Source organism: Rhagoletis pomonella, unplaced genomic scaffold (genome assembly GCF_013731165.1).
Source record: "Rhagoletis pomonella isolate Grant_MI unplaced genomic scaffold, Rhpom_1.0 Rhpom_scaffold_00006, whole genome shotgun sequence".
NCBI classification, from domain to species: domain Eukaryota; kingdom Metazoa; phylum Arthropoda; class Insecta; order Diptera; family Tephritidae; genus Rhagoletis; species Rhagoletis pomonella.
Window position 1 is genome coordinate 2707974 of NW_023458560.1, and position 15560 is coordinate 2723533.

The 15560-nt window shown below is 34.4% G+C and overlaps 1 protein-coding gene across 1 annotated transcript in view; it reads left to right on the top strand.

Annotated features, from left to right (window-relative positions):
* LOC118740307 (transcription factor hamlet) overlaps positions 1-15560 on the top strand; it is a gene marked incomplete at its 5' end in the record, with an annotated part of 76457 nt that overhangs the window by 38651 nt on the left and 22246 nt on the right. The window contains one exon of the mRNA XM_036471791.1: positions 1072-1228. Coding sequence (XP_036327684.1) covers positions 1072-1228 — 157 coding nt within the window. The remainder of the gene's footprint in view (positions 1-1071; positions 1229-15560) is intronic.

Below are 15560 nucleotides of genomic sequence, written 5' to 3' on the forward strand. Positions count from 1 at the left end.
CATTTATCATGTTAACACCAGAAATAAATTTTGCTTCATCGAAGCCAAATACGTTTCACCGCATAAAGATCACAAATTCTTAGTTTTCCTAAAACTTCATTTTTTTTGTTTATGCCTCAAGAATAATATGTAGAGATATCAAAACAATATCATCAGCGGTACGGCCCATCGCTGCCACATTAAAATTAAAAACCATCCTATTATGCCAAACAAAAAGGTAATAACAATAGTAATGATGCTTACTGTTAGTGTTGGGTCAGTCCGTTGATTTTATCGGATTTTCATTAAAAGTAGCGCAGCCATTGCACCAGCTGCAAGCTGCCAACCGCCAAAAATGGTCAAACTAAGTTGCGCACCGAACTCACCCACGTCACAGCCTCATTGTTTTCTTAACACACTTACAAACTTACATAAATTTGTGTATACTTCTAGGTACATATGTGCATAGTCTTAGGTTTTGGCGGCAAGTATCTACTTGTATACATCTATGTATATCTGGATCGAGTTGTTAGTTGGTGGGTAGTAGCCATTTATTTGGTGGCAACTTGCTGCCTTTTTTCGCGCCAACATCGTCAGTGGGCGTCCTCCATGCTGGTCAATTGACCTTTGATGAGCCCAAAATTACTGCTGCAACTGGTAATTTCCTGCGGTTGTGGTTGCCACTAGTTGCGCCAGCAGCATGTACGCGGCCACAAAATTATGCCACAATCGTGTTGGGCAACTGGAGCTGCGTTTTTGTTGATGTTATTAGTTAGCACAAAGATGCCCCGCCGCAGCAGGGACGGCAGCAACAGTGGCAGCGAAAGCGGTTAGTTGCATTGTGCTGCTGTTGCGCTCATAAATCACTTGCCGTAAGCGTTGCGCGCGCACGCTACAGGGCCCAAGACATTATACTCAAGTACATGAATGTAGTTATTGTGCATTGTACTTGAAACATATCTGTTGAAGTTTTTTAATTTATCTTCATTTCTATTTTTTTATAGTAATACATACATACATATATTTTATTTATTGCAATACTCAGCTAACTGTTTCATTCTACATATTTTTATTTTTTTCTGTGTCTTTTAGGATCTCTCTATAGTGGCGGCAATACCACCGGCGACGACGAATATAACAAGCAGCGTTCGTTCGGCGAACATTTGGATGGTATTGATTTGTCCGACGACGAAAACGGTTTCGATATACGTTGTGAAGTTTGTGATAAAACCTTTCAGGATTTGGAAATGTAAGTGTGGCGCATGCGTCAAGGACGCAATTTTAATCGTTTATGTTATTACACATTTATTATAAATGTTGGAAGGATTGTATAGTAAACAAGTAGGTTGTTTCTTAAATGATAGCCCTAAAGTGTAAAGCTTATGGTTATCTTTAGGAAAATATTTGATTAGCCTGCATTTGTTGATTGTGTAAGAGGGAAGTAAGTGATGTAGAATAAATAATTAATTATGAGTGCCCACTGCACTATAGTTAACACTCCTATTTTGAGTTTAAAGACGTCTTATGGTTTGCTAAGTACGTGAAAATGTACGCATTTACATTTGTATATACATATGTATGTATGTGCATATGCGGTCAAAGACGTCATGTTTTTGATTTGTCATTCTCGCCGAGAAATACATATCTGCTTATTTATGCTCATTATTTCACCAACAATAATTTTCCATAATAACCACCATGAGTACTGAGTAGTATCGGCAACTCGATACTTTTTGACAAGTACTGAGTAAGTATCGCGAATACCAAAAAATATCGAAGTTTTTAAAACTTTTTTTAAGTAAAAAAAATTAAAATTCATATAAAAAATTTCGCTATTTCAATTACAAAATGTTTGAAAATTACACAATAAACAATGTGGCGAACGTTCGAAAATTATCTTCGATATCCAATGCGAATGTCGTGAAAAGGAACATAACGCTTTAAAAATGTCTTAGCCCCAAAAAAATCTAGAAAAACGGCTTGAAAGGTTTGAACTTACATATAGGTACTCCCATAGTAAAAATTAATACATATTTTGTTCTCATGGGCTACTGGTAATCGGTACAACTATGAAATTTTTACACACCGTACAAGAAGGGATAGCGGTCATTTCAACATTGGGCTTGGTTAAAAATTCTTAAATAATTGGATAACGAATCTCTTGCTTCACCTTCTATAACGAATGGGTAAGAGGATGGTCTTCGACACGATAACTTGGCTATTCTCCGGCATATCAGATCCTCCGTTAACGAATGTATTCTACCCTCGTTGTTTATTCGGAATCCAACCCATTCCTTTATGAAAGAGAGATTATATCGCACGTTTAATAACACTGTGAGACAAATGGTAGGGGTCAGTGATCGGGAAGGGTTCAAACTACCGGGGAAAGTTATATCGGTAAAAAAGAAGTTATACGTGTCCCGGCGTTTCGCTGGGTCACGTCTAGGAATCGAGATATAAATATAACTATCATATAGTTGATTATATAGAAAAACGTTATATGAACAGATTAAAGGAATTGTAATTTTTAATTTTTTTAAATTTGTTTGAGCAAAATCGGACTAGTGGTTCTCGAGTTATGTCAAAAAAAGTCCACCAAAGGTGACAATTTCCCCTATATGATAGTTATATATATATCTCGATTCCTAGACGTGACCCAGCGAAACGCCGGGACACGTATAACTTGTTTTTGACCGATATAACATTTCCCGTTGGTTTCATCCCATCCCGATTTTGACTGTCGCATAGTGTAATATAACGAAGTATTTCAAAATTTTAATTTCGTGGGAAAACGCAATCAAAGTTTTATCAATTCATACAGTTGGTATACAAAAAGACAGATGGAAAAACACATATCTGCGCCATATTTGGGAAGTTTGGTTATCTGTTAGACTGAACATATTCTACTCATCAAGCTTATTAATTGCATAACGATATCTCCAAAAACGTAAATTTTGAGTTACATCTCTATATTATTAAACGTGCGATATTTCCTTTAGAGAATGGACTTCACCTCATTTGTTTCTCATTTTCGGTTTTTCATCTCATTTTAAAAGTAAAGTGGTTTATAAATATACGCGTTAAACATTATAGAATATTTGATCTTAAAAACTTATAGCTCTTTGCTGTAAACTATTACTTTACACTTGTAATAGTAAACTTACTGCAAGTTTATTTAAAAAATTATTGTTGAAGTGCTTGCTAGATCACATTCCAACTATTTAAAGCAGTTTCCATTTAATTTACAAATCAGATTTTTGTTTACTTTTCGCGTTTGATATAAAAATACTTGAAAGTACGACTATTATCGATACTTTTTTGCAAATGCGAGTACTGGCATCGATCCTTCTTTAGGGTATTCTATATGAGTACTAGTATCGATACTTTTCTAAAAAGTTCTATCACTATCTGCGTAGAGATGAAAATGAGCGTTGTAGCATCCGATGTATGGATGGCTACAATGGTTTGTTGTAGTTATTGAGAGCATCAATAAATGATTTTGCTATTTTTTCCACCGGAATCTTTGAACAATGCCTGCAAACATAAAAAGTGTATTAAGAGTGTGAATATTATGTATGAGATGGTAAATATCAAAAATATGTTGTTGTGTTCTAACCTTTTACACACCGCGAAGTTGGCTGAATTCACCCATAATATTATTCGGCTAATGACTGTATCTACATTCGTATGATTGTGAAATTTCTGTGTCGCTTAATTTTTTATACCCGAGCGCACTTGTGCACAAGGGTATATTAATTTTGTTCACATAACGGTTGTTTGTAACAGCCAAAACGAATCGAGATAGATATAGACAAATGTATACATGCTCAGAATGAATAGAGAAATCGATTAATCCATGTCTGTCTGTCCGTCCGTCTGTCCGTCTGTCCGTCCGTCCGTGTACACGATAACCCGAGCAAAAATTGAGATATCTCAACGAAATTTGGTATGTAGGTTTCTGTTAATCCAAGGTAGGTTGGTATTGAAAATGGGCGAAATCGGACTGTAACCACGCCCACTTCCCATATAACGGTAATTTCCAGAAATACGAAAACTGCGATATTTTAGTAACTACTGAAGATAATTCACTCAAAATTGATATTTACAATAATTTTCAGACGAAAAATAAGAATATTATAAATTTTTGGAAAATGGGCGTAGCCACGCCCACTTATGGTTATATGTATATATCTTGGTATCCGCTGCACGAATTTATTCCAAACTTGGCACAGTTGTTGGCCATGATACAGCATACTAAATGGCCGAAAATTTTAAAAATCGGACAATAACCACGCCCACATCCCATATAACGGTAATTTTCGGAAATACGAAAACTGCGATATTTTAGTAACTACTGAAGATTATTCACTCAAAATTGATATTTACAACAATTTTTAGACGAAAACTAAGAATATTATAAATTTTTGGAAAATGGGCGTAGCCACGCCCACTTATGGTTACATGTGTATATCTTGGTAACCGCTGCACCAATTTCTTCCAAACTTGGCACAGTTGTTGGCCTTGGTACAGCATACTACATGGCCGAAAATTTAAAAAATCGGACAATAACCACGCCCACATCCCATATAACGGTAATTTAGAGAAATACAAAATCTTCGATAAATCAGTAAATATTAAAGCTAATTTATTCAAAATTGATGCTTGCAACAATTCTTTACCAAGAAATACGTTTATGGTAAAATTTTGGAAAATGGGCGTGGCACCGCCCACTTATGATCACATATATGTATATCGGTAACCGTTCTACCAATTTGTACCAAACTCGGTGTTTTTATTGTGCTTGCCACATAAAAGCTAAACGTTGAAAATTATTGAAATCGGACTAATATTACGGCCGCTTTTCATATAACGGTAAATTTCAGAAATGCTTGAAACTGCAATATTTCGACATTTAAGGACGCTACTCAAAATTGGTACACCCCGGCTTACCATCTAGCGATAGCTTTCGGAAAGGTGGAAAAACATATATTTAATACTTGCGCCGGGTATTTAATGTTCGGCTCCGCCCGAACTTAGACTTTCTTACTTGTTTCATTTTATTTTGTTGATTTTTGGTTGATTTTCGCTTTTAGTCATAAATTATTGTTATACTTATGTATCTATGTACATATACGTATGCATACATTAATATGATAAGAACATTTCATTACATATACTCGAATATGGCGAAAATTTGCGATTATAAGCTGGAGTGAACAAGAAATTGGAAAAATAAAATGAAACTGAAGTCTAGAAAATAGAAGTCTGATGAGGAGATGTAGTGATCTCCGAAATAGCTGCTATAACTTCTACCACTTAGGCTTTGTTGCTTTTTAAATTTTTCCTAATAACAATCGTGGTACAAAGCTCAATAAAAATATTAAAAATAACATGTTAATAAGCCATAATCACATTGACAAAATGAAACAATTGAGTTGTACAAAAATTGCGCTATTCCGCGGACGCAGATGCGGTCAATAATTGCGCAATTCCGTGAGTGCTCACGAGAATTGCACTAAAATTGCACAATTATTGCGCAATTTGTATTTACTGGGTATTTAATTTATTATAGATCGGGGCAATGCAAACGTTTTGAAAAGTACCAATGTTTAACAATTTTCAACCCCCAAATATCGAGTTTAGCACAAGGAATCAGGTACCGAAAATAGCAGTTACTTTTTTCAACAGTTAAACTTGGCCAGATAAAGTCCACAATAAAAGTCCACTCCGCATAATTAACAAACCGCTTATCCAAATTAAACAAACTTGGTTATCATATGAAAAAGGACTTAAATAACAGAAATAACGTACGAAGGTTACCACCTCTATTTATATTTTTTTTATAGTTTAATTCAAAAGAAATTCATATATTTGGCCCAAGGTTTGTTCTATGATAATTAAATAACATTATTTATTGAAATATTTTTCAATAGCTGGCTTTCCGCTGGCTTTCCTCGTTTCATTTGATACCAAATAGATAAATTGTAGTTTAGATAGAGTTGGCAATCACAGTAGGGCCTGGACAAGTGAAGATGATAAAATGATTCAAATATACTGGCATTGCACAACGCGAGAGTTTTGCAGACCGAGCAAACTTAAAAGCCTCAGCAGTTGTTTATTAAATAATTTGTAGATTTTTTTCAGGGCTCCCGAACCCTCCGATCGATATGTGTTCTGTTGGAAGTTACGGAATCATAAAATAGTCTTCATAAGGAACCATACAGAATAATAATAATTTGCAGAATAACAACCACTCTTATACTATTCTTCTACTAATGTAAGTATATAATTAGTAAATTTGGTAAACGTCGCTATGATAGTAAACATTCTGGAGTAATAACATTTTTTTTAAAACAATAAGCAGTCAGACTTATACCAACACAAAGTTAACTCATAGTGTTAAAACTAAGAAATTTCCCGCAAATTAAGGCCATATGCAGCCGGATTCCAACATAAGATATCGCTAATTTTGATCGCCAGAAATCTTCAAAATAACAGCAGAGGCCCCTAACAATATGCAACATCTAGTTGAATGCTCGCCACAATGCCACATTTGGCAGATTACTCATTGCATGTGTTACTCTTTCATGTTGTATACATTTAGGCCCTACTGCTTTTCATTTAGAAAATTTTAGCGACGAAAATTTAGCGTAGCGATTGCCAGCAGAGTCGCAAAACTATCGATAGTGGAACCATCGATAGTTTTTGATAGTTTCGAAAAACTATTGATAGTCTTCGATAGTCTCCAAAAAAATAAATCATCGATAGAACTATCGATCGTACTATCGTATTTAAATGGTTCCTAGAAAGAATTTTTTAATTGCCAATAAATTCGTATTTATTTTTATACGTAAGTATAATAGGTCTCTTTTTACATGCGTTCCTCAGAAAGCCGCATAAAAAAAATTCGCATAAAAAAGTTCTTTACTTTCATACAAAAACAGGGGATGCGTTCCAGCATTTTCAAAAATCGCATAAATTCAGATACTCCATGTAAAAAATCCTAAAAATCCGCATAAAAAAAATCAGTGAGGCATTACTAAGCAAAAAAAATATTTATTTCTTGACTTCAACCCTCATTATTCCATGTAAAGCTGAAACTTTAATGAAATAAATAAAAAAATTGTATCTGTATTTTAACCCAAAATAAATAGAAATACCACAATAAATACAAGAATTATGTAAGAATACAACGACAAATTATTTATCAGAAGCATTGCCTCTTACACAGTGAAAAAAGTAATAAAAACTCTCAAAAAAACAAAATCGCTACTGCGAAATAATGGTTTGAAAAACCGCATAAATTCGAATCCGCATAAAAAGAGACCTAAGTGTATGTACATACAGAAGCCCTTTCACATGCACACCTATGCCCAAAATATTAAAAACACGAAATTTTGACCAGTTTTGACTATTTTTTCGTTGGTTTTTTGGTATAGGGTTCATTAATTTTTAGTATAACAAAACCATATAAATATATGTATGTAGATTTCAAACTACATACATGTGTATGTACATATGTACGAAAATTTTAAAAATTCAAGAAAGCATAATTTCAACCTTTTATAATAAGAATTTTTAGAACAACTTTTGGTATGTAGTTTTATAGTCCATTATATTTTAGTATATAAAAGTGCAAACTTGAAGCTGCTAAATATCGCTTTGATTTTTGGCAATTTTTTTTTGCTAACAGTATCACACATTTCCTTCCATACAAAATTAGGCGATTCACAAGACGTGTTAACCGTCGTAAAATCTTAAGCTTCACATTTTTGTATGTAAAGTAATAATTAAAATGGTTAAAGCCATTTTAGCTGTTATTTTACTTAAAAAAATTTAAGCTTGTAAAACTATCCATAGTACATATCACCATCGATAGTTTTTGATAGATTTGAAAAAACCATCGATGGTCTCCAAAAAAATAAACTATTGGTACTATCGATAGTGCCATCGATAGTTTTGCAACTCTAATTGTCAAAATTCCACTGCTGAATTTAGTAATTTAGTATCTGCATATATACGACTAACTACAGTGAAAGCACTATTGTTATTCCCATGAAAATATTTACGCTTGACTGAATTTGCCTTGTTCCATTGTACATAACACTGCATGGTTCTCATGCTTAAGTTAAATCTAAGTGTCAATGTGATTAACTCAATCTAACTAATTTTGCTTGTAATTAAAATACCCCTTTTGCATTGGCATCATATTTTTATATTTCCGACGATATTTTCGTATAAAAGCAGATATTCATTATTGCACTCTTATGTGTGTTTAATATTTTGGAAACTTATCGATTGATTAATCGAATTATCGTAGTTAAACATCAAATAGAGTCATGAGTATTAAGAACTGTTGAAGTGTGTTAGTATTTTACAAGCAATTACGTATACATAGTGCTACGTTTGTAGTTGCCAGCATTGAAAAATAACTTCCTAGGATAAGGATTGAGCCAAGAGCTTGTGTGAGCAAATCCAATTCTTGGCAGCAAATGTCAGTTACGCGGTTTTGCAGAATGACGATACGCGGTTTTGTACTTCAAACAACGATATACATACGTTAAAAATTGGGAAAACCATTTATTTCCAAAATTTTTGGATGATACATTGTCCGCAAGTAGACTTGACAGTTTTTTCTTGACGCCCATTTTCATAATTCTTATAGTCACGTATAATATAAAAATATCTGTAACAATTAAGTATAGCCCCAGCTACGAGAAGCAAAATCTAGTTGACTACAAAATGTATGTACATATATAATTTGGAAAATAAGCTAGGTATAAGGATATGAGCAATGTTCACATTGCATTGCACATAAGCTAGTTTTGTCCGTCCGCTTATATTTCATACTAGAACTATAAGTCACACATGCCCCATGGTCACATAAATATGTACATATGTATATATTTACCAAAATTTCACTTTGCTCATTAACATTACTAACAATTTTATTTGCCGACAATAAATTCTCCAATTATCAACAAAAAGCCAAAGCAACTTAGTAAACAAAAGTGAATGGCGGAGCAAATGCAAATATTTAAACTAGAAAGTGATAAACCGTTGGCGTTTGTTTGAAGACACCCCAGAGTGTCTTCCAATTTGCGAGACTTGCTGGAATGTTGCATGTCAAGTCACTCCACTTTTCGAGCTTTGGAGTATGTATATACTGATTTGTTTGCTCGGCAGTTAAAGTCAATTGTTGAAGTGTTGATATGCACAGTCTGTGTACTGAGGCTAATAATGAACTCAAGTAAAGCACAATCGAAACGCCGATTGGTTTCCACACAGAAGAAGGGAGGCCGGAGGGGATGTATGTAGGTATGTACTAGGGATGTTAATTTTTTCGCTTTTTACGATCCCGAGAATCTCGGGATATCGTTATCACAATCCCGGGATTCCGGGATTAGTCCTGGGATTTAAATATTCATTTATTTTCAACAACTTAAATCGAAAAAATTGCGTCTATATTGTTTGAGAAGCTCTCCTACCATGAAATAAATAATAAATAAGTGGGTTTGAAACTTCATTTTTTGTTTAAAGTGTCGTTTTAGTTTTTTCTCTCTAACGTTACGATTTATTTTAAAGGACTTTGTAATTTCAAAGATATGATTAATTACAAAAATTATTTAAAAAATTCAATGCAATGTAGAATAAAAATATGAGTACCAAGTGCGAGACGAAATTTCTTTAGAATTTAAAAACATCTAACATTTTTTGAACTCACAAGGACGAATAAGTAATTTAGTAAGCTGATAAAGTTAGAAGGACGAAATTCGAGGATGTTATCGAGTTTATATAAGTGCTTAACATATAATATTTTCAAAAACAAATATTGCGAAATTTCAAGGATACAATTGCAGCAAAAAATTAAATCCGATTAAATTCTACAGAATTTCCTCCTTAATTTGATACCCATACTTCTTCTTTAAGCCCATTTCACTGAATTTTTCAAATCATTTTTGAATTACTGACGTCAGAGTGAAAAACCAAAAACGCAATTTTACTATATTTGGCCCATGGTTTCGCGAACATATTGATTTTTGTGTGTAAAATTTACTATCGCACGGTGTTATATATGGGCGAATCCGAGAAATAGTCAACCAAAATCGCAAAAAATGCATGCAATTCGAATTCTCTCATTTTTGTGTCAAAAAAGGCATAGTACAACATATTCTTATTTTATATTTCTTTTCAGATTTATTTGAGAAATCTGATTTGCCACTCTTACTTTTTGAAACAGAGCTCTAAATAGCATTGGTTTAAACACTTTATCTTTAAATAAAATACAACAATATCGCTTTAAAAAAAAAAAAATCACTTTTTTCAACGGAAAAAAGAGTAACGTCCATAACGTAATGTCCCGAACGCACATATACAATTGTTTTAAAGTTAATCCAACCTTTAGTTTGCTTTTATATAACTTTTTGTAAACTTTACTAATATATCTTCAAAGTATTTTTGTAGATCGTGCTCTCCATGCATGGCAATTTGCGCAAATCGGTTGACTTTGATGGTCATATCAAAATCGCTTCCTTTTTAAGTAACGTCCGAACATAAATTTCGAAGGCAAATACACCGACATTAACACAAATTCAAATTTCCATTATTTTGTTCTCATAGGTACTCCTATAAACCCTCCCTTAAACCACAAAAAATTGTTAACTTATAATGTTTTTGGCTGCAAAAAAGTTAAAAGAAACGCCCAAACATAACGTCCGCAACGCTAGGATTTGCCCATATGTATATAATTAGCTAGACATTTAAAAAAAGAAATATAGCCAATACTGGCCAAGAAACGGAGTTTCTATTATTGCCATCAGTGCAATTACTTAAAAAAACCAGTATCCCGGGATTAACTTTCCTAGTATGTACATACCCTGCCATACCATAGAGGCAGAATGCATTGGACAGCAATTTATGACACACAGGCTACTGTTTCATCAAATAGCATACGCAGTAATGCACAAATATTTGTTTTCGTGGTATGTCCTTCGTGTATTCGCTTAATACACATTTTTGATTTTCTGTCATTATGAAATGGACAAAAGTGGCGGCACGCAACAGATAACTCAACCAAGCAGTAAATAAGCACAGCTGAGGTGGCAAAGATACCCTGTAACTAGACTGTAGTTGATTCTAAGTAGTCCAAAATTTTTACATATAACATTGAATGTCCTAGGCTTGGACCAATTGCCCGCTTCTGCATGACCACGCAACTAATTTTAGATGAAAAAAAGCTTGCCTAGCTGTGATTCTAACCGGAGTTCTCAAGTTTTGGAAGCGGGAGCTCCCTCTACATGCCAACGCATATGCCAAAACTCGTTGACTAAAAGTGTCTATATATATGAGGAAATCCTTAATTGTACCCTCTGCCCACTTCAGCATGACATTTTAACCAATATTAGATACTCGTACTTTATGCATTACATTCCGGACTCCTTTTAGTACAATTCACGTGCTATTCATTACATTGCTTAAATTTTTTGAGCTATCATGGGTCTATAACTAAATACTATACCTAAGATTGTGTTTTTCGAACAAGTATACCTATATTTCCTTCAGGGATATGTATATATACTAGAGTGGATCAAAGATGCATGTGAAAAAGTAAAGTCGGAATTTTAATCCTCTCACTCACTCTCTCTACGAACAGTGTTTTTTCCCCATATAAAATACATGGAAAACTTTGAGCGCTTTGAGCGACTTGTAAATATTTTTTGGTTTCAAAAAAAAAACATTATTTTGGTATAGAACAATACTAGGGGGTGAGAGCATTAAAATTCCGAATTTACTTTTTGTACTACCCTAATATACACATCCTCACTTATGGTACCTTTAGCCCTTTCTTTGGTATTTGTTTGTATGCAAGCATGTGTGTACATATATGCATGTGTAGAAAAGTAGTGATTCGCTGAATTTTATATGAGCGCCACATCCCCAAAGAGGTCAGCGGTAAAAATACACATATGTAGACGCAAACGCCGCCCAGTTGAGAAGCGCATTGCACACAGCCTGATATATTTACAAGCATATGCAATTTGCTAGTCTATTATTGCTTGATTATCAGAGCGTTCCCGTCATCCTTTTTGTTGGTGCCGGTGTTATCTGATATTTGTGCTTTCATTCAATTTGATGTACACGCAAATAGAAAGGCACACAAACGAATGCAAATAATAACGCCTACAACTACTCGCACACCCACGCACGAACGCACATAGTTGTGTACATTTAGCAGAGTGTGCTTCAAGTGCACACATATGCACATATTAGCCGCGCTTGGCATGCGCTGCCTCATTACGCGCTGCACTAAATTCAACTCAACGCGATGACCGGTTGCGCGCGATAAGCATCTTCAATTCTCGTGTTGTTGTTTTCTATACATTTCGAGTGCTTGAATGAATACATTTAGGTGGGCGCAACGTGCACATCAAGGACACAAATCCTGATAATTGTTTGCATGTCTTTTAACAGCTGCGTCCACAAAGCTATGTTATGGCAGGGATTGTATTGAAGCGGTGCGATCTTATCGCACATTAAATATTGAACATCATTTGGCTAATTGTTGACAGGTGAACGAATGGGCAAATAACAGTGACGTAGCCAAGGGGCGACTCAAGAGCTGATGACCCTCCCGAAATTTTAGAAATTCCAACAAAAAACAAGTAAAGAAGTATAAGTTCGGGCGAAACCGAACTTTAAATACCCGGCGCGGTTATCAAATATCGTCGTTACAACTTTCTCTAAACTACATTTGCATGATAACCAGGGGGATTTTTCCCGATTTCAAACTTTTTCGATAATATGCTAAATTAGAGTTAATGAAATAATTGAACCAAGTTTGGTAGAGATCTATAAAGTGGTTACCGAGATACTTCTTGTAGTCATAAAGAGGGTGGTGCCACGCCCCATTTCTAAAAGTCTATAGCAGTCTTATTTATTGTTAAGAGATTGTTGTAACTATTAACTTGAAGTAAATTAGCGTCCTCAGTTATTGAAATATCGGAGTTTTTGGATGTCTGAAATTTACCGTTATACGGGAAGTGGGTGTAATTTTAGTCCGATTTGAATAATTTTCAACGATATTCTTGCTTGTACTAGGGTTATTAAGTGCACCAAGTTTGATAGAAATTGATGAATCAGTTACCGAGATACACACTTGTGGTCACGCCCATTATCCAAAAATATATAATAATATAATTGTGTGCTAAGTGGTTATTGTAATTATCGATTTGGGGTCAATTAGCTTCAGTAGTTACTGATTTATCGCAGTTTTCGTGTTTCTGTAAATTACCGTTATATGGGAGGTGGGTGTGGTTACTGCCCGATTTCAAAAATTTTCAACAGATTTCTTAGCAAGGCCCTAGGGAAAGCTCGTACCGAGTTTGGGAAGGATTGGTGAAGCGGCTACTGAGATACAGCATTTCATCATAAGTGGGCGGAGTCACGCCCACTTTCCAAAAATTTGATAATAATAATTCTATTTTTTACCAAAATTCGACTTCATATACTAATTTTCAATAATATAGACCCAATATTTACTGAAATATCGTAGTTTTTGCTGTTTTCGAAAATACTGTTATATGGGAAGTGGACGTGGTGACAGTCCGATTTCGCCATTTTCAATACCAACCTACCTTGGGTAAAGGGAAACCTACATACCGAATTTCGTTGAGATATCTCAATTTTTGCTCGAGTTATCGTGTACACGGACGAACGGACAGACAGACATGGCTTAATCGACTTCTCTATTCATTCTGAGCATTTATGTATACATTTGTCTATTTATATCTATCTCGATTCGTTTTGGCTGTTACAAGCAACCGTTATGTGAACAAAGTTAATATACCCTTGTGCACAAGTGCTCTCGGGTATAAAAATGTATACATATGCACGTATGTATGTCTATTTTTATTGTATTAAACATGATAAAAACATTAGAAGGTGATACCATTGCGAGGCAGTCTGACTTTTGGCAGCAATATAACGAGCCCTAACCGCCAAAATAACATAAGCTACATTGTTTTCAAAATTTTATTTTTGATGCAGAAACGCATCTAGATACTTTAGGAATATTTCTGCATCAAAAACAAAATTTTGAAAAAAAATTTCGCTTACGTTATTTTCGCGGTTATGGCTCGATAATTTTAAAATTCAAAACTCCAACTCACACCCACATTCTCATTTTAATCTCAAACAACAACCATTGTGAAATTTGTATTTTTTTATTTTAGATTTTAAATGAGATGTAACAATGGATGTTTCAAACACTGAACAGGGCTCGAATCGTAACATATGTTGTCGTATTACTCGTCACGCAAAAATTGTTCGGATTATCACATACATGAATGTGCTCTTTATCCTATTCAGCTTATACGGCTGACGTATCACGTAATTTTCTTTGGTATGGTTTTCGATCCGTGAACCGATGTTACGATTCGAACCCAGATTTCACTATGTGTACGACACGTCGAACTCTTTTAGGATTCACGAACTCCAGTACTACGCGAATTTCTCATTGGCTTTCTCCCAATCCATAATGAGTCTTCTGACAAATGTCCTATGGGCAAGCTTTTTGGACAGGGATATGATGGAGTAGCAAATATGGCTGGTCATGTTTGTGGAGTTCAAACGAGAATCAAGGAAATATATCAAAACCAAGATATATTCACAGTTCAAGTAATCACCTGAACTATGCTATGTTCATCGTTTCGTGATTTTCAAGTCAGCCTACATGTTTGTTTAATATGTATTCTAACCACCATTCAATTGTTCTAATTTCGCTGTAAACAATAAAGAGGGTCAATTGGAAAAGTAAACTTCATACATTGATGATAGAATGTCGCTGTCAGTGGTATGAGCAGAATACCGACCACCATATGTGAAACAATAGCAAAGTCTTAAAATTGTTGGAGTGCTGCAATGAAACATATTTTTGCGCCAAGAACTATCATCTTACTATGCGTTCGTTTTCTACCATGAAAATAATAAAGAATCTACCATGTAGTGTAATGGGTCACGTAGGCAGGAAAAGGCACTGGAAATAGCAAAAAAGGGCAAACTAAGGCACTAAAAACAGACAAAAACAGAAAAATAATCAAAAAATACATTTATTTTAGAAATGTTTATTTTACAAGTAAAAAGAGAAAAACTATGAACTAGTTTCATTATATGAAAAATTTTTACTTTAAATCTTTGACTAATTTTTTCTTTCCAGTTTTTATTTCACAAAACTTTAATCTCTATAATTGTAGTAACATTGAACCACAAGATGCATTTTGAGGTTTTATGGCAGAATTTTCGTTCGATTTTCGCGTATAAAAGCCTTGAATGTACTAAACGTGCTCTCGACGTGGAGCCCAATTAAATATGGAACGTTTAAAACTTTCACATTATCTAGAACAAGGGCTTTTTCCGTGCCTTTTACAATTAAAGGTAGAAAAGCCAAAAAAGGCAAATATCTTAAAAAAGGCAAGATAAAATGTGTATATATGGAATCAGGGAAAGCCAAATGATGGGCATTCTTAATCGAATACATATACTCTATCTCTTTAAATGGTTGTAGTTTTGTTGGAAAGGTGTTT